Source organism: Columba livia, chromosome 8 (assembly GCF_036013475.1).
Source record: "Columba livia isolate bColLiv1 breed racing homer chromosome 8, bColLiv1.pat.W.v2, whole genome shotgun sequence".
NCBI classification, from domain to species: Eukaryota; Metazoa; Chordata; class Aves; order Columbiformes; family Columbidae; genus Columba; species Columba livia.
In genome coordinates this window covers 16,375,602-16,400,946 of record NC_088609.1, presented here as the reverse complement: position 1 = coordinate 16,400,946, position 25,345 = coordinate 16,375,602, and the positions used below count along the sequence as shown (strand labels likewise).

Here is a 25,345-nt window from a genome sequence, read left to right as displayed (position 1 = left end):
CCTAGGTTCTACGTCACCGGGGTGGAGTGCTGCTCTGCTTCACATTTTGAAACATGATGGACAAGATTGCTCCTGCTCCCAGCCAGCTGTTTTCATTCGTAACCACTACTTCGTATTAAATCAGTCTCGTTGTCTTTGGAACCTATTGTTCCCCTCCACTGTTTTTTAATCTTTTTTTTTCTGTCTTTGTCTAAATCTGTTGAAATGGTCTTATCAAAGCAAAAACATATTGCTGGTTGACTGAGCACTTTGTGAAAACTGTAACGGAGGGAATTGTGATTTTAAGGGAGGGTTTATTTTCAGTATTTTCAAAACTATATAGCTGGGGTAAGCAATCTATTGTAAATAGATTCTGGTTTTCTCTCCACAACTAATCTGCAGGAGAAATTGGTAGAGGAGTTGTTGCAGAGTGCTCTAAACTTACTGCTGTTTTTGCTTTTAAAGGTACAAGTGTGTCTGCGATGCAGGCTGGATAGGAGATTACTGTTCCACAGAAGAGAATGAATGTAAATCAAACCCATGCCAGAACGGAGGAACTTGTGAGGATCTGTTGAATGGATATAAATGTACCTGTAGGAAAGGATTCAAAGGTGAAAATTCAGAGAGAAGTTTTTCTTCTCTTTTTCCTTTCCTCTTTATCGCACCCTTATTGCCATTTTAATCTTTTCATTAAACTTCACGGAAATAGGAATCAAGAGAGGAGATAAAGTTAGAGTACAGTCATTTCATGTAGACATGACACAGTAGCAGAATACTTAGTAAGACCATACCTAAGCCTTGTTTGGACTCATTAAGAAATGTCCTGGTGGCAGCTTAGCTTCATTTTCTTTGTAAGAAAGTTAGACTGAGATACATAAATGCACTGGGAATTGAAGGCATGTTAAACTCGGGATTACCGTGTCTGCTTGTACCCACTGAGCCCATTGAGGAGTGCTCTGATCTCCTTTTCCTTCTACTGAGATTTTTCAAATATGGAAATGCTGTCCCCTGCTGTGTAGGATAATCATGCAAGTTACAATCTTTTTATTTGTTCTTCCAAGAAGCACCAAGCTCTTAGCAGCATACTGTCCTGTTTTTTTTCCCCTCTCTGCTCCCCAGGTGTGAACTGCCAGATAGTGGTTGCTCCTTGTTCACCTGATCCTTGTGAGAACTCGGGAATTTGCCAAGAATCTCCTGACTCTGAAGGCTACACATGCCAGTGTGCCCCTGGCTGGGAAGGTAAGGTGGATAGGGAACGTACTGTGATTTAACGTTGAGCAGTGTTGACATCAAGCCTTGTGACCATTGCCTTATGAGGGGCCTTACTTCTGGACTCTCCGTGTTTCAGGGGAGAGATGTACAGTGGATATTGATGAATGTCTCTCAAAACCCTGCAAAAATCATGCCCTGTGCCATAATATTCAAGGCAGTTACCTGTGTGAGTGTCGGCCTGGCTTCACTGGAGGAGACTGTGACAGTAACATCGATGACTGCCTTTCAAGTGAGTATCAGCAGATTGTTCTGTGTTTTCCAGTTTTTCCTAGAAATATTTTGCTCTGCTACTGATGACTGCTGTTTAACAGATACCGAAAGTTATTTTATAATATCTTACCAAAAAAAAACACAAACCCAAACCTCAGCGTTGTAAAACTTGCATGTTCAAGGCAGTCAAAATCAATCTCATTCAGCAGTTAAAGGTGGACCACAGTGTTCAAACTGATAGCACGAGTCGTTCCCAGATTCTTACTTGAAAAGGTCCATAGAGTGTCCACACTTTAATAGAGAGCACTGTTAAATGAAGAACTATATTTGCCTGAAATTTTAATACACCGAGTTAAAGTAACGCTGCAGGGCTTACCTGTATTTCAACATTAAGTTTGACTGAGGTGTGATAGGAATCTGGGGTATAGTAGTCTTTCCTGAAACGTCTCTGTCTGACATTAGTGTTCTGGAAGGAGAGGGTCCTGTTGCTGTTCCCGTTAATCTGTATTTGAAAGTAGATTAAGCAACAGGAGGCCCTCTCTTCCAGAATAGGTATCAGTTGCAGGAGGATAGCCTGTGCACTGCTGAGTACTGAAATTGTTTAAATTACAAGAAAACATGTTAATTTCATGCCTGTGACACTACTGTTTACAAGGGAAACCAAATACAAAGTAACTTATTTTTCTTGCCAGCGATATTTTGTATCATCGTCAGATAAAATCTCCTGAGAATTGTCATGTGTTTTAAAATTTACCTATTACTACTTGAAAAGTGCTTTATCAGACCTTGGAGGAGTTCACAGTGGTGTCATTTTTTTTAAATTCTGTCTCTTTGAAAGCAAGCAAAACCCACCACAACAAGCCAAACCTCTGTTTTTTTATTAGAATAGCCTAAAACCAAACCAAAGCCTTAAAGACTTCAGGTATTAATGTAAAGACTTGTGTTTTGCATTGGAAAAAAATTTAATTTGTGACTGCTATAGAGAAGGATCCAAACAAGTCTGTTAGCAAAAGTTACCGTGGGAGACCCCAGAGCAGTACTGCTGAAAAAACTTCTAGGGCATCTGCTCAGCCTGAGCTTTTCCTTGCCTCTCTCTGGGCAAACAGGTACTGTATAAAAACTGTCACGTTGGTCACTGACCCAGAGCTTTGCTTGCTGAAGCCAACAAAATTATTGCCTGTCCTATTAGTTTTTGTGAGTATCTGAAGAGAAAAACATTTTTTAAGTGTTCATCTCTTGAACAGCTGGGAAATCTCTGTCTGTTCCTAAGTGTTCTGAGAGCTGTGGGATGCATCCCGTGTTGTCTGCTAGGCAGCACACCCATGAGGTTGAAGAAGAATTTGAAATTATTGCTACAGCTGATTTCATTTAGCATAACAAAAACCTTCCATGGCTTGAGCCAAATGTCTTTAATCTACGAAGCAAACAAACCCTCCAACGACAAGAACTTATTGAAAAGTTGATACTCGAGTCTCCTTCTTCTGTCAGTAAATGTGCGGCACATAAAATTAATGCGCGGCTTTTGGCTTCGATTGTAAATGGCTGGCTGCCATAGACGCAACATTTTATAGCTGCCAGGGGTCTCACTTTGAATGTGCTTTTTCTCTTCAGTAGTCAGATGACCTTTAAATGGATGCAGGTGTGTCTCTTATAACACAATTTTTTATCTTGTGGGCATATTTTTCAGTCGATAAATGAGCTTTAATTACCTTTCACATCTGTTTTCTTAGTTTACCAGTGAACAGAATTACCTTGTGCTTATACTGAACTGCAAATTTTTTATGGAGTCTATTTACATTTTAAAATTTGTATTTTAGTAGTATTTAAAGATCGTCATAGATTAAAAATACTTGCTCTGTAACCTTTTTTTCATCCTTCTTCCTGTTTTCCCTTTTCCTCCTCCCTCCAGGTTTCCCTCCCTGCCTCCATATACATTGGCACTTGCCCTAAGGGATGCAGAGTAGAAAGGGAAACTGGCTTCAGAGGTGGCGTCTGACAGAGGAATGTGTGTGTTAAATCCAAAAGTGGAAGGAGCAAAGCAGGAGGAAAAGACTGCAAGGCAGAGCTCTGTCAGGCAGTTTGGTGCTTGTGAAAGTAGACGGAATACAGTAGTAGGGGTGGCTCAGACCAAAAAATGTGATGCACAAGTAGCAAGATCATGGTAGGGATTAAAAAAAAAAAAGATCAAAAACCAAACAGTCGAGAAATGCAGAGGTGAGACAAAGCCAAGTTTGTGTATGAATCTGTGAGCTTTTCTGCCAGCCTTTCCCCAGCCAGCCTTTGATACTGGGGAAAAATGCTAAGTGCTTATTAACTCATAAGTGCTTGTATGTGTATATATATGCATACTAATTTACACATACGTATGTGACTAGACTAGACTACTTTCATGCTTAAAATGAAGCACACAAGTTCTTTTGTGTGTTGAGCAGTGTTTGCGAAAAGAAAGAATGGTCTGAGTTCTCTTATGAACCAGGATTGATAAGGAAGAAGGAACAGTTGCTGTGCTGCTTCTATTGTCTTTCTCAGTAGGCCTTTATTTAAAAAGCAGAGTTTGAATTTTAAACCAAGAGGCTTTGGGCCTGCTTTTATTGGTTTTGGCTGAACAAATCCCAGCAGAGAAACCTTTAGGCCCTGAAGCTTGGTCTTGATCCACATCTTCTTGTGAATTTATTATTGATAATGCTTTGCATCTATATTCCATTAAGTGGCTCAGAAAAATTTGTCAGTAGTCTGGCACACTGGGCTACATGATACTTTTTTTCCCCAAAACTATTCCTCTAGGCCTGGCCTTTGACTGCTTCCCATTTTAACTCTTACTGCAATGCTTCTGTCTTAGACCCCTGCCAAAACGGAGCTTCATGTGTGGATGGGATAAACTCCTTCTCATGCATCTGCCTACCTGGATTTCACGGAGATAAATGTCAAACAGATACCAACGAGTGTCTGAGTGACCCGTGCAGGAATGGTGGCACCTGCACCCACTACGTCAACAGCTACACCTGCAAGTGCCAGCCTGGCTTTGAGGGAACCAACTGCGAGAACAACATCGATGAGTGCACCGAGAGGTGAGAACTTCACTGCTGCCCTAACAACCCACACAACGGGTGCTCACGGCTTGAAGCCGGTCCTACACAGCAGTTTGTAACGATGAGGATCTGTTTTCCTGCCAGTTATCACTGAGACATGCTTGTGATTCATGCGTGGAAAAATTGTATGCCCTGTGCAGGATACCAGCTGAAAGGCAGTTGTCTGTCAAAGCTGGTCTTCTAGTTAGAAGCTTAGTTCCATTGCAGGAGGAATATGAGAATGTTTAACAACTGTTAAGGCAGAAACAGATGCTTATTAAAACATAAATAATTTATATTTTTATAAGACCATTATCATATAAGGAGGGAAGTAACTGGTTATGAACAGTTACTGTGTTGAGAAACACAAAAGCTGCAAAAATGGAAGCAATGCAACTCTCAAAAAGGCAGGAAAATTCAATTAACCCTAAGCTGAGTTATCGACTACAAATAATATGAAGAAACAACCAGGAGGAACACTAAATCCACAAATTCTGCACTGGAAAGTTTTAATCAGCAGAGATCTTCTTAATGCTCGCAGATTGGATGGGATTTAGCAATGCTGATGTAAAACCTGAGGTCTTTCTAAGGGGGAGGTGTGGAACAGATTTAAAATGCACAACAGCTGGTTCTTGTATAATTGGTTCACTTGGTAGCTTTAGAAGCAATTTGAGAGTTAACCCTGTGTATCCATCATCTGCCTGCATATTTATTTTAAGCTTAGTTAGGACTGATGTAAGTAACCTCAAATTCTCAAATTGAAGCAATTTCTAGTGAGGCCTGCAATGGTTAAAAAAAACAATTAAATTTAAACTGTATGTTCCAGTCTAGTCACAAGAAACAAAGATGGCTAACATAAAGCTCTTGGTAGTATCTTGTGTTTCAAACCGAAATTATTCTATGATTTTCTGCACAGAAAAATCTTTTATAAAATTGCATTTGTGGGGAAGGAAGTATTTTAACATCTTTTGCCTCAGAACAGGATTTTGTCACTGATGAGGGTGTGTTAAATTTGCACAGCAGTTGTTTAATGAAGTGAAGTAGGTTAGTTGTTTAAGCAGAATGGCCTGATTCTTCCTTGAGCTTCATCCTGGTTTTGTTTTCCTTATCGGTCAGGACAGAAACCAGTCTTGCAAGTACGAATGAAGGAGGTAGCAATTTTCAATGCTCTGCCAAGCTAAACCAGTCACACCTCTCAACCCAAATTTACTGAGCTGTACTTAAGGTTGCTGTGGTGGTTGGCTAATTTGAATTTGGTTCAAATAATTCTTCCGTGTCTTGTGTGAGAAGCCGCCTATGAGAGACTGGCATCTTCTTTTGGGGATGGGTGCCTGATTTCAGTGAAACGTGATTGACAGTTCCACTGTCTCCTCTTCCTTCTTTTGCCTTGAATGTAAACAGCAGTTTCTGCTCCCTGTGAAACAGAATTCAGCCCACAAGGCAGAGGAACGTTTCTGATAAATAGGTTTGTGTTGACATCTCTACCATAATCACAGTCAGAATTTTTAGATACTTGAAACTTGCACTGGAGGTTCAAGGAGATGAGCCAGTGGCTTCTCCCATGGAAGTTCCCTTTGACAGGGCACAAAACAGATAACAGGCATGAATTTGGTTTGTGTACTTTATCAAACTGATTATCTTGAGTCTGATCTAGGGCTATTTTCAGAGGAGCAGGAGTTTCCTGGCAGGCGTTCCTTTAGCAGGAAAAAGGAGTCAACTTGGCATGAGGCACTGCTTCTCCTGACTTTCCCAGTCACTTGTCCATAGGACACCTAATCTGGCAGAATTTCTTATGATCAGAAGGCTGGGGGGAGGGGGATAACTCCTTTGATCTGATTTCTGCCAGGGCATGTATGAATAGTTTTACAAATCAAGGACTTACGGTTCTCATGAGAAGACGAGGAAGGAATTTAGCAATACCAATACTTTCACATAATTTCAATGAAGAGCATGCTTATGTTTTGCATGTTATACAAACTTTTTCCTTGAGAAAACATACCTGTGACTCCTTTGAAGCTTAAAATAAAAAGGCAAATTGTTTTGTTTCTCATAATTTGTAGTACAATTGTAATTTGTAATAAAATTTGTTTAAAATTTATCTGTTTGAGAAAGACACCTGCCTACCTGGAACAGTGCTGTTTGTGGTGGTGTTGAAGCTGAGGTTTCATTAAATAAGTTGCCTCCATCACTAATGACTCATTGAAACCCTGCTTTACTTTCTTTGTCTGCCAAGGTAAAAGACAGTGAGCTTGAGTCCTCTGGAATAGCTGTTATCTGATTTACACTTCTTTAGCAGGAACTCACCAGTGGTCAGAAGATCCTGTAATCTGGTTTTCTCTCATTTCAGTAATGTTTACGTGCTGTTTTGACTGGGAGCTAATTGCATTCTGCCTCAGCTCACCATTGTTCTCCCTCTCGCAGCTCCTGTTTCAATGGAGGCACTTGTGTGGACGGGATCAATTCCTTCACCTGCCAGTGTCCGCTGGGCTTTACGGGACCCTTCTGCCTCACGGAAATTAATGAGTGTGATTCCCACCCGTGCTTGAACAAAGGCTCTTGCGTGGACAGCCTGGGCACATACCGATGTCTATGTCCTTTGGGTTATACTGGGAAGAACTGTCAGGTGGGTGGCGTTCTCTTGCCCTGTTGTTTGAACTTTCCAACAGCAGAAGCGATGGGGTTAAACGTGAGGTACCAGATGTGGCAGAGCTCTTGTTCCTTCAGTTCTGGTAAGAGGTGCTTGGCCCCTTTGTCCTGGGAAAAACAAGTCCAGCGCCTCTGTCTAACAGAGCAGGTGCCCCCGTTCAAAACTCTGGAAATCGGAACTGTCAGTTTGCAAAGAGGAGAAAAATGCCTGGTTATTTATGAGGACAGGTGTCATCGGAACTTTCTAGATCAGTTTTCTTCTAAAATGAAAAACAGCTGTTAGCTTTGAAAATGGCTGCATTTCATTTGAAGCATTAAATTGTCCTGGTTGAAGGCGGAGTCCTGTATTTAAAAAAATGCTAAACAAACGCAAAAGAAAAAGCAGAATATCAGTCTGATTAGCAGGACCTTGATGTAACGTTCTGGGTTTTGTTGGTGGTTGTTTTTTTTTTTTACAGGGAGGTGTAGTTATTCCAGGTTGATTGTAGATTTATTTTTTTCCGCAAGAAGCCAGAAAATGTTTTGAGGCAGTAGCTGATGTGATTGTCCTGTTCACAATCTCCATAAAAAGCCCCAGCCTTACTCAACTGAAGTCCAGGCAGTTTACAGTTTTCTGCAGTTGAGCACAGGAGCTGCAAACCCATACTGTAAATTACTGACTAGTACCTGCTAAAAACTTTAAACTTGGCATATCACAGTGGGAACAGAGTTCTGATTTAACTTCTCCAGTAACAGGTTTTTCTTTTTGTGCTTATCAAAACAGCAAAAAAGATTTGAGACTATTTCTAGGTTTGGAATAGTGAACACTATATTGGCTTCTTCCATAAGCATGTGAATTTCTTAACCTACTGGAAAGCACTAAAATTTTGTAAGAATTTTGCAACCGTCTTTTGTGCCAATGTGTCTTTGTAAAGCAGTGGCTGTTAGCAGCAGCATTTTTGTGGCAGTGGGGGAGGTGCTTTTCCAGAAGTTTGTTGCTAGACAATAAATTGTCAGGTCTGCTTCTAGGTATTGCTAATGGAGGAAGTGAATGCAAAGTAATGAAGTGATATAAAAAAGCGACCCGTCTACTACCCTAATTATGCATTCTGGGCACACCACTTAAACCTCATTGGGAGAATTAGCATTGAGTGTGATCATAAAGTACTGTGAAGTTCAGTAGTTCCTCCTCTGTTAGGTTTGCTTTGTTTTTACTTGAGAAAAAGATTAATGTCCCTGTCCCCAGAGTGAATATTGTGGATGCTCAGAAAGTGTGCTTTATGTTCGGAGAAAGCTGGTGATAATGTGTTACTCATTTTATACAAGGAATTAGAAATTTCTAAATTTATAAGTATTACTCAAAGCTGTATTGGAGAGATTATAGATTACAGCTACACTGTAGTTCTTGTCTTAGTGGTAAACTGGCTTGACCTAATTAGCAAAGCTAAATAAGCAGCACAAAATCAGACAATGATTCATAAGTTATAGAATTTGCATGTAAAACAGCTACTCGTTACAAATGCAGAAGCGAGAGGCTTGATGTTTTTCTTCTTCCCGCTCAACTACATGTGATAAAACTTAATTCCAAGTTTCTTTTTGGTTGCCTGTGAAAGCACATATTTTTCTGCTTTAATCTTTGTGAGGAGACAGTTTGCATCTGAAAAGCAGAACTTTCCGGAATTGAAATTGCATTTTACAGACAAAATTCGGTACTACTTGCTTTTAAAACCTCATCCTTCCCTCAAGTCAGCTTGAAATCAATCAAATAGCTATATTACTTTGAAGATTAAGTGCTCAAAAAGGAAATGATGGTTAGTGGCTGGTTTATTAGGTCAGAGTTATTTTGAGTCCTCACTCCACTTTCATATGATGATTTACTGCGTTTTAGTCTCTTTGTTTGGAAACTGTTTATATAATGGATCAAGAAAAGCAGCGTACTTTGGCCCGTCTTCAGTTCACAGAAGAATTGTGGGGTTTCACTTGAATCTTGGGAGACAGGAAAACTCAGAGAGACCACAGTAGAGCAAACGGGGCCAAAAGCAGGTATGGTGAGCTGATGGCAAAAAGCAAAAGTCAAAATGCAGAGCACATCTGTCATCCTCAAAAAGCTGTGAAGAGAAGGCGAGTTTGGGAGAAGGGCACATGTTACTGTTGATAGCTGGAAGCCTTTTAGTGTGGAACTAGAAGCCTAGTCTGAGATAAAACTGAATTTTCTCAAATCCAGCCAGCCAAAGATCCCTCTGCATAGCAAGGTGTCAGGATCAGCTTACTGCTGAAATGATGCTGCCGTTGGGGGTTTATTTCTCTGTATGTTTGCACTTTTTTGGGCATATGAGCTCGAGACTGTCAGAGAAGCAAGTGGCTTAGACTTGAGAAGTGCTGTCCCTTTCTTTCTAGCACCACATGGAACTAGTTTTGCAGAGCTTCCTTTCTTTGCTTCTTGAACTTGCACTCTGAGTAGTGTTTCCTGCTGTGCTCACCATATATCACATTGTGGGTTTGTTTTTGTTTTTTTTGTTTTCTCTCTCCAGGCACTTATGGATCTGTGCAGCAAGTCTCCCTGTAAGAATAAAGGCACGTGTGTCCAGACTGGAGCCCAGACTCGATGTGTCTGTCCCCCTGGCTGGACTGGTGCTTACTGCGATGTGCCCAATGTCTCATGTCAAGTGGCAGCTTCACAAAGGGGTAAATAAGCATCCTCTGTGATTTAGCTGAAAACGTTTTCCCGTGCATCATTTGTTTGCACCTCCTTTCCCAATACACCTGTGAATGCAGGATGCATTGGAGATCCCAGAGAACTTCATCTCTAAGTGGTCAATCATGATCTCTTCTAAGCTAAAAAACTCTCTGCAAGGTTATATTTGGGAGACAAGGCTCTCTTGATTCTCCCTGACATAAGAAGCTAGCTTCTACCATAAAAATATTAGAAACAAGTATTAAATATTTTATGAAGTCTCAGAGTTTCAGTAATACTGTTTTTCAAGGACTGCCTTTTTTGAAAAATACTTCAGCTGTTTATGCCTTTTTGCTAAATCCCAGGCAGGCCAGGTTTAAGACATGTTGTCCTTGTACAAGAAAGGCATTTTGTAATTCATGATCTTTGTAAGTGTTCTCACAGAGAATAGTGTGCTCTTTAGCTATATAGGTAATACCATGGCCCCTCAAAGTAGTGATTTCCTGCTTCAGATGATGTACATCTAAAAGATTTGCATTTTAAGTGTATTTCTTCCTGGAAGATGGCTTGTAGCCCAGGCTGATGGGCACTGTCATGCCATTTTCAGTCCAGGAAATCTGAACATGCAGACTCAGCGTCAAAGGAGAAGGCTGTCAAGCTCCCATACCTTTGGGAGACATGCTAGGTACAAACATTGAACAGCTGTACTTCAGATGTGTATTCACCAGCCAGGGGTAAAATAATAGAGCGGTACAAATATGTTGTGCCAGTGTTGATGCTGATGATCCAAAGGGGATGGAGCAGTGACTTTATTTGGAAGCCAGTTGTGTTTCTGACCCGCTGTAATTTAAAGACTAACTCTTCAATTTTGGAGTTTCAACTTTTCAGTTTGTTGGGTCTAGCCATATTCGTTCCTGGCTGAGCTACCGACAGTGGCGGCAAGTACATTTTACGTGTTTGCTCACTTTATTTAACTCTGTTTTAGGAGTCTCGGTGGACCAGTTGTGCCAGCACTCTGGTCGTTGCTTCAACGTTGGGAAGACACACCACTGCCAGTGCCAGGTGGGCTACACAGGCAGTTACTGCGAGGTGCAGCTGGATGAGTGCGACTCCAGCCCCTGCCAGAACGGAGCAACCTGCCGGGACCACCTGGGTGGATACCAGTGCGAGGTAACGCACATGGTCGAGTAGGAAGAGGTCTAAACGCTTAGAACATTGTAGTGCAAAGGAATCGGAATAAATCAGAAACATGTGCATGTGGTACAGTGGCTTCAAAGAAGGGGATAAAAGCAACCTGCACTTGGGAGGGATTTTTGATTTAGCTGTGGCAGAAGCAGTGCTCCTGAGGGGCTTTTTAAAACTGAATTAGAAGTGTGATCGTAAGGAGGTGTGGTTGATGGGCATTTGAACTCCTTGCCTCTTTGGAGACAGAGTTCTTATCTTGAAAGTTTGTTGTTTTTTTTTTTCTTGAGGTGTGGTTTTTATTAAAATATATGTAGAATACATTAGAGGAATGTTGTATTCTGCCTATTGGATGGGCAAAATATCCCTTGCTTCTTAGGGTGGGAGATGCCTTCCACTGCTCTCTGTTTGCTATGGCTGATGCAGAGAGCAGTGCAAACCATGAGGTAATGGCATATCATCCTTTCTAAGCTTTTCAGAATGGTGGAACACCTTGGAAGCGCTTACCCAGGAGAGGATGAGTTTCACGTAAACCTTAAGTCAAAACTACGAAGCTGGTCTCAGTGCTAAAGGGTGTCAGGATCTGATGGTTGTATTTTGCAGGGATAAAGTCACTCAAATTCAAACGTGCAGTGTGCTGTTAAGTAGTCACACGCTCAAGTTGTGGGCTTAAGCTGGCTGGTTGAGCAGCCATTGAAATCACTTGCGGTTGTGTGGCTACAAAGGCAGTCACAAACTGTCCCTTTGAGGGTTTGTTTTATCTGGGTTAGCCTTTCTCAGATGTCTACCAGTGTATCTGTTAGAAGAAGATTATTCACACTTATTTTTATACTGGCAGTGTGTGCCTGGATACCAGGGAGTCAACTGCGAATATGAAGTGGATGAATGCCAGTTCCAGCCCTGCCAGAATGGAGGAACATGCATAGACCTCGTCAATCATTTCAAGTGCTCCTGTCCACCAGGAACTCGGGGTATGAAGCTCAGCAATTAAGTGAATGTTACAAGAGTGAATTTTCCTTCTTATTGCTGGTTTCATGACACAGAGTCTAAAGGGAATGCATTATTTTCTTTTAAGAATGTTCCCAAAGTGCACTGAATCCCTTGAGATACATATTTTCTCTTTAAAAATAAATACTGCTTTTTTTGCTTCTTTTCTTTTAAAGGAATAGGTCAAGACAGTGTCATTTGGGAATGTATGATCCATCTTTGGGAATGGAGATGGACTAGATTACCATTAAGGTCTTTCCCAACCGTATCGGTTTTCTTATAGTAAATCCAGGGTTTCTTTTTGCTTAAGATGCTATGAAATACACAGAAAACTTGCTTAGTTCTTGCATAAATTCCAGTGTCCTTTACTTGTTTAAATTTTGGTGCTGCTTTGTCCTCTATCCTGGAATCTTTTGTGGAAAAGAAATTCAGTGCCTCTAGGCTAGCTTAAACTATTTCAGCAAATTTGAGCTCTTTTATTAAATGCGTTTAAAAAAACCCCCAAAAGTCTACAGTTACATAATGGTGGTTTTCAATAAGTGTGATTCCACAGCCTGTCTAATGTCATGTTTCTTGAAACCCAGCCTTCCATTCCCTGTTATATCTGACCTGAGGTCCCTGACTTCTACTTTTGAAAATATTCAGGATTGCACATTTTAACCCATCAGGGAATGCTTTTTCATTTGGTGTTTTTTCTTAAGTTTATTTCTCCATTCAGTTAAAGATTTTATATGCCTCTGAACTTTCTTTCTGAAGTGTGTCGTCTCAATGTAGGCAAAATCTCCAGATGTGTGTTGGACAGAACTAAATTCTTGGTTGATAAAGTAAATTTAAGTAAAATTATAAAATAATATATTTGTTCCTGCCTGTACACATTACCAGTTCATTCACTTCAGTGTGGCTGTCAGCACATGTCCTTAGTCTGGATTATTGATTGTAAATCATTGTATTAGCAATTCTTCATGTATTGTCCCTAATTTGGTCCTCCAATTTAAAAAAAAAAAAAAAAAAAGTTGCTTCTTATGTCTGTACGTCAAAATATGTATTTATGTACCAATTTCAGCATTGCCAGAATTTCTGTGTTGAACTAAAGCACCCATCCTCCTTTGAGAGGTTCTGAATGTATTGCTTGTAATTCTTCAGTTTTTATTTGTTGAGATGAATTAATTTTTGGCTTAGACAATTTTTTTTTTTTTAAATGAAAGGAATTTAAAAATATTTATATACTTAGCATCTCTTGAAAGGGAACCCTGCAAAGAGATGGGAGAAACTGCCATCCTGAGCCAGTGTTAGGAGTTTAGTGTAGGTCCCCAGAAGTCAATCTGCAGGAATGGCATGCTGGCCAGGAATCTGGGTTTTATCACAGCTGCTTTCCTGTTGGTTTGTTGTTGCATGTTTTAACGATGTCGCCACAGATGCTCTTTGCCAAGTTAAATGAATGGTGGGAAGCTCAGAGCCTTGCAGGGGCAGTGCAGGGCTCTCTGGCGATGTCCAGTCGCAGGGCTAAATTAAGTGCATCTTCTTTGGTTCAGTTTTGTTTTTGTGTTTTTAATTAGGCCCTTAAATTAAGTCAAGCATGAAAGCTGCTAAATAACAGCCTGGGTCTAAACCACATGCTCCCGAGGTCTGATCCGAGGCTGGCTGGCTGTGCGGGGTGTGGATTGCATTAAACTGGGACCTTTACCTGTTTACATCTGGGACTGTGTGGGACATAGCCTTAAAACTTGATGGGCAGTGTAGGAAATGAGGCCATGACACTATATCCTCAAACTGTTGCTTTTTACTGTCTTGACAGGCCGTTTCTGTGAGGAGAACGTCGATGACTGTGTGTCAGAGTCGGGAGTACCCCGCTGCTTTAACGGGGGGCAGTGCATTGACCAGATTGGGGGCTACAGCTGCCTTTGTCTGCCAGGCTTTGCAGGCGAGCGATGCGAGGGAGATATCAACGAATGCCTCTCTAATCCTTGTAACCCTCGTGGAAGCCTGGACTGTGTTCAGCTGATAAATGATTATACATGCATCTGTCGTAGTGCTTTTACTGGTGAGTAGTTGTAAACATGCTTCCAGTTTCAGAGTAGGATCTTGAAAAATGGTCCTTTCTGGCAGTAATGCTGTTTAGTCACTTCCCAATATCTGATTGTTTCCCTACACCATGTCTCAGTTTTTTAAACCAATCTTTCTTTTAAACCTGAGAAATTTGGCTTCTAGAGCTGTCTCAAAGGAATCTCCTGAGGCACTCGGTTGCTGGGTTTTTTTTTTTTCTGTGATATTTTTCTGTCCTTCATGATCTCACATTTCTAATATTGGAAGTGTAACCGTTCACATGTCAGTCTCCCCATGGCTTTTCCTTTTGCAGAGCAGCATATTAATTTTCTCTATAAATCAATGTCTTTTTCTACTCCTCACTCCCATTCTTTCTTACATTGGTGATGTGGTCAGGGTGGAATACTGTATGCGTAGACAGTCTATACATTCCTATCTTAGTGATGTGATCCTTCCACAGTCCAACTTTGAATCACAACTTTGCAAGAATTTCACACTGCAAACTTATGTCTCACTCTCTCTAGATCTCTCCTTTGTTAGTATTGCTGCTATTCTGCTTTCTGCCTCCCACGGGGCATAAGTTTCAGCTAATAGTCTCCAGATGTGTCTTAACTTTCAGCTTTACAGTTTCAATGTCAGTTTAACTTCTTATGTATTCAGTTTTCCTCTGCTAAAACCTTTCGCTTTTCCTGCTTACCAGTGACGTTCTCTGCATGCTTTACCCATAGTCTTTGACTTTTTTTTTTTCCTTAAGACTGAAAGATTCTGTGATTTTCCACTGAGTTTATGATTGTCAGATGCAAAGAAATCACAGACATATATCTTAAGTATCCACATAACAGTTTTTGAATGCATTACCTAGACTGACGGAGTAAGTTCCTAAAAGGGTGACATATGAGAGAGGAAGAGCCGGGCTAGCTACTGGGACACTGGTGCAGGTCATCAGTTTATATTTAAGCCTGTCTGCTAAGCTTGTTTTTATGAATTACATCTCATGTTGCTTTTGGCTCTCATGGAAGGATTGGTGGAACTTGTGGTGTGGGGAGTGCAGACCTGCTGCACCCTCAGAGGAGCAGGGTTTGCTGCTGTGTCCCAGACATGAAATCTGTCTGGAAATGTTAGGCACAGAGGTGGAGCTGTTTGTCTTCTGTGCATTCCACATTGATGCTTCTGCCTGGGAGGGGATGGGGTGGCTTTGCTGTGGTTTGTGACTGAGGGGGTGCCAGAACTCCATGAGCCATCCTGCCATGTCTGCAAGCACTCAGTCTTGGCTGCAAATATGTGGAGACTCCTATTCATGTTTCCTAGGGGGTCAGAGTGATGCTTAGGTCATCCTCATCTTTTTAAAGTCTGGTGTCAGAGTTGGACTCTGGGAGCTGTTGCAAATGCCACTCAGTGCGGTAGGACCTCGCTGTCTAGCTGATCAGTCCGCTTGCTTATCCTGTTCACTCATGTTGCATTGAGTCCTGAGGGTTGTTCGTTCATGGTCAGTGTGTGATTTGCCTTTGGACTTATTGACCATCTCCCAAAAAGTAAAGAAGTCTTAGGAACCCGCAAATCAATGTGGCGTAGCACCTTCAGCCCCTGTGCCTGGATGACTTGCAGGGAGTGACAGGCAAATTCTGTCTTCATGCTGGGTTGCACATATTCTTGAGGAAGCAGACAAGGTGGACTCTCTCAAAATACCCTCTGTGGCTTCAGGGCTTGTGCCTTCCTCTACAGCTCCTTAGGCAGCTGCTTAGAGAGCAGGCATGATCTGGAGAGGTGTGCCCTACCTCTGCTGAGGGGACAGGCTCGCTGGAGTGTTTGGCTGGTTGGCTGTTCATTGAAGCATTGGCTTTTTGATGTGCACACACACATTCACGTTTCTCTGCTCTCCTCTCCCCATGTGTCTACATCTCAGGTCGTCACTGTGAGAGTGTAATAGACGTGTGTCCCCGGAAGCCTTGTCAGAACGGAGGTACCTGTGCTGTTGCCAGCAATATGCCGGACGGGTTCATCTGCCAGTGTCCTCCGGTAAGCACCATATGCTCAACCTGAACTGCCTGCCTCAGCTGTAGAGTTTTCTAGTACAGTCTCATTAGTTTCACTGCTCCACTATAGGCAAAGCTTATCTTTTCTGTACTACTTGTAAAGTCGTGTCCTTGGACACTCTTTACTCACATCCTTTAGTTTGTCTACTCAGCTGGGAAACCCAGGGCTTCCAGGTGCCCTCAGAGAGTGATACTGCCTATTGTTACCCCAAACAATTCTGCTCTTGAGGCAGGATAATTGGCTTTTCTGTCTTAAACCTAGCATTACATTTCAACAGTTTTTTGCTGTCATGTGTTCTCTGTGCTTACTGCAGGATTCCCCTTGTTCATGGCTCTAATTCCATTTCAAAATTTAATAGAGCCTTGTAAGTTTCTAGTTCCAGAAAATCATGTCTCCTGCAATGAGGCTAGAGAGGGGAGAAACAGTTTGCACGTGACACCTTGCTTCCAACCCTCAGAACATTGAAGAATAAGTTTGTGAGCCTGGTTGTTTTGACTCTTATTTTTTTTTTCCTGTAGGGTTATTCTGGAGCAAAATGTGAGTTCAGCAGCCACAGTACTTGTGGACAAGTGAAATGCAAGAAGGGGGAGAAGTGCATCCAGACATCTTCTGGTCCACGGTGCTATTGCCCCAAGCAGTCTGTGGGAGAGGAGTGCCAGACAAACCTGGGTTGTGCCAGTGGCCCCTGCCAGAACGGTGGAAGCTGCCACCCTCATCCTCAGCCTCCTTACTATTACTGCCAGTGCCCTGCTCACACCCAAGGCAGCCAGTGTGAACAGCCCATAACGTTCAGCCCAGAGCCCCGAGGATGTTTGGATTCCCATTGTGCGGAAAGAGCAAGAGATAACCATTGCGATGAAGACTGTAACACCCACGCCTGCCAGTGGGATGGAGGCGACTGCTCCCTGACAGGAGAAGATCCTTGGGCCAACTGCTCCTCTTCATTGCGCTGCTGGATGCTTTTCAATGGAGAATGTGATGAGTTCTGCAACACCCCCGAGTGCCTGTTTGACAACTTTGAATGTCAGCAAAACAGCAAAACGTGCAAGTAAGGCTCAATCCTGAGAGCAGTTTCTCTGTGTCTCTCATCTCCTGCTAGCACTTTCAGTAGCTGTTATGCTTCGTGCCCGCTGCTCCCATCTCTTCCGTTGTTTCTGTTGCTGGTCCTTGCTCATGCTGAAAGTTTGGCATCGAGGAGTTTCTGCTACTTGGTGTACTTTTTGTCTGTTCTGGAATGTGTATGCTATGAGCTAAGTTGATAGCCTGAGCAGTGGTAATGTGGTAATGTGTTTGGATGTGCCCTGCTTTCTATGGAAATATAAATAGGAGACATTTCACCTTGTACTGGATTTTAACAGTACTGCCTCCTATCATGAATTTTACTCCATACCAGCAATACCTCTGTTTTTATCCCAGCTGTATTTACTACCTCTGAACGTGTTTTCTAGATTGTCGTGGCACTTCTTTCTCTTCAGTTATTCATGATAAATGCAACAGGTTTGCTGTGATGATTTTCCCTTGCTGAGGCAGGGGGTGTTATAGCTTTATCTTAGTTAACAGAATGAGCAGTTCTCTTCTGCTGGTACCAGAATTGAACTGTGTGTTCTTGGGGTGTTCTGTGCTTCCTGCTTTCACTCTACCAGATTGCAAGCTTATCGTAGGCTTGTATTTCTTCTCCTTATATCCTGAATATGAGTGTCATTTTATTTCAAATAATTATGAAGACTGCAAGGCCTTGGCCCCTGGACTGCAGTTGTATTGTACAGAATGTGTATGTCCTATATCCTGCCTATAACCCCTTTTTGCTGTTCTAGGTATGACAAGTATTGTGCAGATCACTATGCAGATGGCCGCTGTGACCAGGGCTGTAACAGTGAGGAGTGTGGCTGGGACGGTCTGGACTGTGCAGGTGACAAAGCTGAGAAGTTGGCAGAAGGGACCCTAATCATCGTGGTCTTGATGCCCCCCGAAGAGCTGCTGGAGGATGTTCGCAGCTTCTTGCGCACTTTGGGAACCATCCTGCATACCAATTTGAGAATCAAGCTGGACTCTCAGGGAAACCCCATGGTGTTCCCGTACTATGGGGAGAGATCGGCAGCACGGAGTCGGCGATCGCTTGTGGTCATTCGCAAGCACAGAGAACTAGGGCAAGAGGTCATTGGGTAGGTGAATGCCTTCGTGTTCCTCTGGCCTTGTTATCCTGGTAGCTCTTGCTTGTAGGTATCTGGGGCATTCTGGACCTTCTAGAGCTGTAGTCTGGTTTTTTTTATGGGGAAATGTAGAGCTGTTGCAATGGCTGAATTCAGTGCTGGGGTGGCAAGATTCACTTAAAAGGCTGCAGCTTCACCTAGTGCTTTGGCAAAAGTTTCTGTCACTGAATTCTGTGCCTTCTTACTGTGTCTCTGCAGCACCAGGGTGTTCCTGGAGATTGACAACCGTCAGTGTGCAGAGGATTTGGAGCAATGCTTTCAGAACACAGAAGCTGCTGCGGCTCTCTTAGCTGCTCAGGCCATCAAGGGCATGTTGCCCTATCCATTCGTGTCTGTCCAAAGTAAGTAATTGCAGAGGGAAAACTGCTTGTGAAGGAAGGCAGTAATCAAACTTGGGCATTGCAAAATTTGTGCTCAGATTATTGATCATCATCTGAACATATCTCACAGTTCAGTGTGGTTTCTGGGAGCTAGCTTGTTCATCCTCAATTCTAGAAGTATGTAAGTGCAACATGCTTATTCTGTTCTGAGGAGACATCTGGTTAGTAAGGCAGGGCGTTTAAGTTTGGAACCTAGATGTTTTAATACCCACAGAAACAGTGATCTGTTATGTGCTCCAGCAGTGTGTCACACACTGCAGTGATCTTGTCTGCACTGAAAACTATTCTTGGTCTCTAAGCTATGAATTCAATGATAAAGGTGCCATTAGAGAGAAAGCGTGGGGGTATTCCTCACTCTGCCAGATGTTTTCTCCTCTGGCAATATGTAATCCCTTTGATTTCTACTCCCCGTTCCTCAAACTGAGGCTTGGCTGCAATCTTATACTAGATGGGGTGATATCACTATTCCCAGTTGGATTGTGCTCATATAATTATGTAGATCCATTCTCTCTGCACTGATTCAGGGTGGCTGTCTTCAGCCAGCAGGACTCTTGAGGAAAGAGCAAGATCTTGTTCAGCAGTCATGCTCTAAAAAAATATTTTGAGAAACAAGATCAAGAGAAGCCAGAAAGATGGAATGTATTCTTACAACAGTTGCAGCAGGGCTTAAACTTCCTCAAACCTTTGCTCTAAACGCATCACAATGTAGAGACAATGTACTCACTGTGGGGAAGACTCTTGAGTGCAAAAATAAAGTATGTAGATGGAAGATCATCATCTCCACTTTGCTAATCTCATTGTATTTTAACTGAATTTTTTTAGGTGAACCCTTGTTACCACCAAAGACCCAGTTACTTTACCTATTTGCTGTGGCAGCTTTGATCATCCTCTTAATCCTTCTCTTGGGTGTGATGATGGCAAAGCGTAAGCGCAAACATGGTTCGCTGTGGCTTCCAGAGGGCTTTATTCTGCGCAGGGATCCCAGTAATCATAAGCGCAGAGAGCCAGTTGGGGAAGATGCTGTTGGACTCAAGTAAGTTTGCATTTAGGCCACTGACAGTGTTTTTATTGGTGTGCTAGAGGATTTTGAGAACATGGTGTATAAATCTTTCATCAAAGGCACTTATCTCCATAGAGAAAGCTGGCTTTTAAGATAGAACTTCTTAGGCTAATTCTCTAAATTTTAATACATCTGTTTTGGACAGAAGAACTTTAATTAACTGTAATTGATAAAATGCTAGTAGATAGTCTGATCTCCTGGTCATGTTTGGTTTTCTAACACTGTTTAGTTGTTGAGTACTGTTTGCATAATTTCCTCCTGGAATAGATGAGACATTTTTAGGTTAATAGGTGACAAGAAACTTGTAATACATCTAGCTCAATGCGTTAAAGACATGACTCAGAAATAATGGAAAGTTTCAAAAGAAGAGTCCCATTTATGCCCTTTTTGCTTTCCACTGAATTAACCAAGCTTACAGTTGTAAATGCATTTAATGCCACTGTTGGGGCCTGAGATTTCTGATTTCTTGGTCTCTACATTTGCAAGCTGCCAAACATACAAGCATCCCATCCTTGATGTCTGCAGGCTAGTGTAAGTAGCAGCAGTAGCACCTGGTCAACCTGCAAAGTGACTTGTTCTCCTTGTTTGTTAGAAATCTGTCAGTCCAGATACCAGAAGGTAACCTGGCAGATTCTGGACCAACTGAACACTGGGCAGGTGATGGTGGACCTCAGCCAAAGAGAGCAAAGGTAAGGAGCTCCAAGACTTGACTATCACCTGAAACTGATAGTGAGAAAAATGGCTGCATTCACTTCCAGAGTAATGCCCCTTGGTCAAAACCTCTGTTTGCTTAGGGATTTGTAATATGTAACTAATGATACCTGAGGAGCAAATCCTCAGGTTAACACTGCCACCATGAGCCAGTAGAGAAACCAGGTAACTTCTGTTCCAGTGTTCTCTCACTATTCGGGCCCTGCCGCCTGAAAGGGAAGAGGTTAACAGTGGTGTAATGTCTTGCAGTTCAGGCCTGATAACATGGTGGGAGTGTGAAAGCTGAGAATGTCAAGCAGAGGTAAATGGAGACCATCATTAACTCAAAACACAAACCAGCAAAACACAGAAGTGAATAAACTCAACAAAACTAAGAAAACCCCAAGAAATTTCAGTGTCTTTGGCCATTTGATGAGCATTTTGAAGCAACTGCTTCTTTCCTGTGCTCAGGCTGAGGACCAAGCCTTGCTCCCAGAAGGTGATGAGCAGATTGACCAGCGCCAGTGGACACAGCAGCACTTGGAGGCAGCAGACGTCTGTGGGAGCACGTCACTAGCCCTTACACCACCTCAGGCAGATCAAGAAGTGGATGTTCTGGATGTCAATGTCAGAGGGCCAGGTCAGTACTCAGTGTGTCCTTGTCTTCTGCGATCCAGCCACCAACCTCTGCAATGGCTGGGACTGCTAACGTTTAAAAATCATGTGGAGTATACAGGAACACCAGCAGCATTTTTATAGTACTAGAGGGAAGCTCACATATGCTCCAGGAAAGAAAACTGGAGAGATTGGATTATGGTCTGTAGCACATAGAATATCATGTAACCAGGAGAAAAAAGAGTTCATTTAGCAAGCACCTGTAGGAACTACAGCTATAGGATCTCCTTTATAACAATGCGTGCCTAAAAGATATTGTCAGAATGCCATTATGGCAGAAATTTGGAATGCATAGTTGTGCTGGAAATAACCCCCAGCTTCTCCAGCCGGACCACTGCAGAGATTTATACCAGACCTTGCTAAGGACCAACTTAGCAGGGTTTACACTCAAGGTGTCTGTTATCTGGGGTGGAAGCAAGGGTGGCCTTTTCCTGAATAAGATGACTTCTCGCAGACAGTCCACCCTTGTTAGCACTGTGTGAGACATCTGTGCTGGAACAGAGCAGCAATGCAGCAAGCTTGTTACTGATTTTTTTTTTAATTCACTGATTTATATCAGCTTACAGTGATCAACTTACTGAATTCATAACCCAACTGTTAACTTGGAAGGAGACTTCTTTAACATACATGCAGCCTTGCTCTCTTTCAGTCTCAAATGACTGGATGCAGTAAGAATGCTCTGCTGCATTTTATAAGTGTAGAACTAAGGCTGTGTAACCTGGTAAGGGACTGGGTAGGTCATCTGGTAATAACTGATTCCTGTCTTCAGAGAGGAGAGAATTGGCCAAGAACTTCATCCTGGTCAGAAGAGCTACAAGCTAGGCTCTTGTTCATATGCAGAGAATGATTCTGATGATATTGCTGTCATTGCTTTTTATTGGCTTTTGTGGGAATATTTCCATGCAATTGAATGATGACTGGACCCATTCTCTCAGTTCCTTTCTATTGTCTTTTCTGCTCATTGACCCGTTAGCTCTCCTAAATGCAAAGCACAGGGAAGGAGGGATTTCTGTGTAATGAGTGTGAGAACATAAACCATCAATGTCTGCCAAATTTAAGCTTTTCTTTATTTCCCCTATTGAAGCTTCTAGTTGTGTGGCAGGGTAAAAGCTTTCCAAGTGCAGGCTGTAACATTCTTAAGACTTCGGACTGCTTATTTTCACGTTCACTCAAAACTTTGTCCAACAATAGCAATGGAATAATTGTGACCTGTAGGTTGCTTTCCTGCTGTTCAGATGTGACTGTGAAGCTTGTGGCAAGCTGCTATAATCTATATCCCCCTCTGTGGCATCAGAAGCAAGCAGCTGAGTTACCGTCAAGGGGAGAAATAGTTTAAAAAACCTGAGAAGTGTTGGAGTAATGGGTTAGTAAGGAGGGGAAGGATTCCTCACAGGTGATGTAGCTATTTCTCTGCCCTATGCAGGCAGGGAGAAGAAACAGGCACTTCTGAGAGGCAGTTCATCTCTGTCTCCAGCAGAAGTCTCCTGAAGAGTAGATGGCTCATGCTCCAGTAATGCTTGGCTGCCCCTAATTACAAAGGGTGTTTGGGCTGAAGCCATCTGAAGCTGAGTTAAGTCCTGGCCAAAGGTGCGGGTGGCAGGTAGAACAGTAGAGAACTTTTCTGGAGAGAAGAGAGGCAAGTCGAAACGCCTCGGTGCACCACGGGTTGTTCTCTCTCTTCATCCAGCACCTTCTGCAGTCTCTTGAGTTTAGGGGATCCAAGAGGTCCAGTCTCCTGCAGAAGTATCACCTACAGACTTTGCTGGTGGGTTCTCTACCTCCCAGCTTTCAGTATATTGTCGCTGTGTTAGAGACTTTTAGTTGTACCTATCTGTTGAACTTCTGCCTTTACCATCTTGCTCCAAGTTTTACTTTTACTCAGGGTCTGTCTTCTTGAAAGGCAGCAAGCAGAAGAGTTTTTTAAAAATTCCGCTGTCACCTTTGTCTCCCCATGCTGTTCTTTCTCTGTGTCCCCCAGAGTGGTGAGGACGTTCTTTTCACTGGAGTTATTGTGAGTGTGTAACCAGGGTAATGCAGTTATAGGCATAACTGGTAATACCACCTATAATTAAAACTGATTAACTGTCCCTATTATATGCCCCTCTTTTTCAGTTACTCAAACTTTGGTGGTTCAGACTGAAATTTTCCATGCTGTGTGTCTGCCTCTAGCTGGATCCTTTTGGGTTCCTTTCCAACTATTTCAGAGAACAAGCTGGAAGGAGGCAAAAAGACATCGTGTCCACGGCTTTTTCTGTAGTAGTCCGTCAAGCACTTAATTGTGACCATCTAGCTGGATGTGCTCTTTGCTAGCCTCATAAAATTACTGGTGTGTGGCCAACTTACAAAGCTCTGAAAAGAGATGCATGTACCTGAGAGACTTTTTGGGAGAGTGGCAGCTAATTTTTCCAGGGATTTAATGTATACTGTTGCTGTGACCCTGTAGAGCAGCTGGGTGTGATCCATCCAGGACTACAGTGACTGAGCAAGGAAGACCTTTCCCCAGGGTTCTGGTGCTGGAGGAAAGGAAAGCTCCTTTCTGTGCTCTGTCTCTCTGCTCTTTGTGTCGGGGCAGTACGGAGGAGACCACAGCCTGACTTGAATACTGAGAAGCATTCATTTGGGACAAGGAAGCAGAGCCAGCAGTGGGAGGGAGAAGCACAAAAGGGAAGCATAGCCTTGGACGAACAGGCAAAGAGGGTCTATAGACAGGGCTGGATCTTGGAACTGAACCATACGTCAACAGCGCGCCGCCGTCCAACAAATCCTGAGAAAGTAGCTTGGTGAAAGGCTGCATGTCCTGTGGTTGTGAGCCACTAGGAGGGGTGGGCACGCTGCTGCTGCCGGCCTGGAGCCGCAGCCGCCATTGCTGCGCCTGCTCCGCACCTGGCCCTGCCCTAGCGTGATCGATTTCTAGAAAGTTTTGGGGCTGCTCTAAATTAGAGAGAGTCAGGAAAGCCTGGTGATCACAAGTTGGGGAATGGGAACAGTGGGTTAAAGCCCTGTATATTGCTTTCAGTAGGAGATCGTCACCTTGTTTATCTGCTCAGAATCGTAATTCTGCTGTATTGCCCTCTGCAGGCTTGCGCACTTCATTCAGTGCAGATAGAGCACTGTAGATTCAGAGTTGTGCAGACAGTGAATCATACAACAGTTTGAGTTGAAATGGACCTTCAAAGCTCATCCAGTCCAACTCCTGCCATGAGCAGAGACATCTTCACCCAGCTCAGGTTGCTCAGAGCCCCATCCAGCCTGGCCTGGGATGTCTCCAGGGATGGGACATCCACCACCTCTCTGGGCAACCTGGGCCAGTGTTCCACCGCCCTCAGTGTGAAAAATTTCTTCCTCATGTCTAGCCTAAATCTCCCCTCCTTTAGCTTAAAAACATCACCCCTTGTCCTATCACAGCAGGCCCTGCTAAAAAATCTGTCCCCATCTCTCTTATAGTCCACTTTTAAGTACTGAAAAGCCGTAATAAGGTCTCCCCGGAGCCTTCTCCGGGGAAGCTGCTGTCTGTAAGGTCCAGGAAGTTCCCCTGCTTGTCCGCAGAATAAATCAAAAAGTTGCTGAAAGATTTGTCTTGTGTTCCAGCTAGTGAGTCGTGCCTGAGAAGCAGAATTTGTATTCACCTTTTCAGGGCTCCAGTCAAGCACTTAGCACAGAGTGTTTCATTCCTGCTGCGTTCTCAGTCCCTTTTGCTTTCCAGGTGCCTGCAATGTGTGGGGGTAAAGCAGTAAAATCAGTAAGCAAGCATTAATGTCTGCTGTTGGAGTCTTTGGGTTTAGGTAATTGAATGTGCTGTGTAGTTCAGAGTGTGTTGAAACTGAAGCACTAGGCCGTTGGTACATTGATGAAAATAGGCAGATGTTTCATTAACAAGGGTGAAAAATAAGGATGTAACTAGTCTGCCTGGACCACCGTCTCTGATCAGCAGAGAGAGAGGTAGTCTCTTCCAAGGGATCCAAGTTAACTTAGAGGCCTGGAGAAGCCTTTTTACTTCCAGTGTCAGTGGAAGGATCCCAGCTGGATGAATGATCCTAGCCTCCATTTATCCTTTGTGGATGTCCCATCACTGGAGACTTGTGGAGAGACATGAGCCCATTGTCTTCCGAAGCACTCAGACTGTGGGGAGACTTCCTGGAATGTGTAGCTGTGGGCAGTTGGTGCTGCGATGGTGCATGGGGAACAGAGCATTGTGTGTGGGGAGGGTGCTACTGGTACAGCAGTGAGTGATACTGGGTCAGATCCTGTTCTGTGTT

The 25,345-nt window shown here is 43.0% G+C and overlaps 1 protein-coding gene across 1 annotated transcript in view; it reads left to right on the top strand.

The window, feature by feature from the left end:
• NOTCH2 (notch receptor 2) overlaps window positions 1-25,345 on the top strand; it is an 84,731-nt gene that overhangs the window by 52,734 nt on the left and 6,652 nt on the right. The window contains exons 14-29 of the mRNA XM_065072238.1: window positions 445-590; window positions 1,099-1,218; window positions 1,328-1,480; window positions 4,301-4,529; window positions 6,951-7,152; window positions 9,686-9,839; window positions 10,814-10,998; window positions 11,849-11,981; window positions 13,793-14,038; window positions 15,944-16,056; window positions 16,593-17,122; window positions 17,889-18,236; window positions 18,483-18,625; window positions 19,487-19,697; window positions 20,317-20,413; window positions 20,886-21,054. Of these exons, the coding sequence (XP_064928310.1) occupies window positions 445-590; window positions 1,099-1,218; window positions 1,328-1,480; window positions 4,301-4,529; window positions 6,951-7,152; window positions 9,686-9,839; window positions 10,814-10,998; window positions 11,849-11,981; window positions 13,793-14,038; window positions 15,944-16,056; window positions 16,593-17,122; window positions 17,889-18,236; window positions 18,483-18,625; window positions 19,487-19,697; window positions 20,317-20,413; window positions 20,886-21,054 (3,179 nt within the window). The remainder of the gene's footprint in view (window positions 1-444; window positions 591-1,098; window positions 1,219-1,327; window positions 1,481-4,300; window positions 4,530-6,950; window positions 7,153-9,685; window positions 9,840-10,813; window positions 10,999-11,848; window positions 11,982-13,792; window positions 14,039-15,943; window positions 16,057-16,592; window positions 17,123-17,888; window positions 18,237-18,482; window positions 18,626-19,486; window positions 19,698-20,316; window positions 20,414-20,885; window positions 21,055-25,345) is intronic.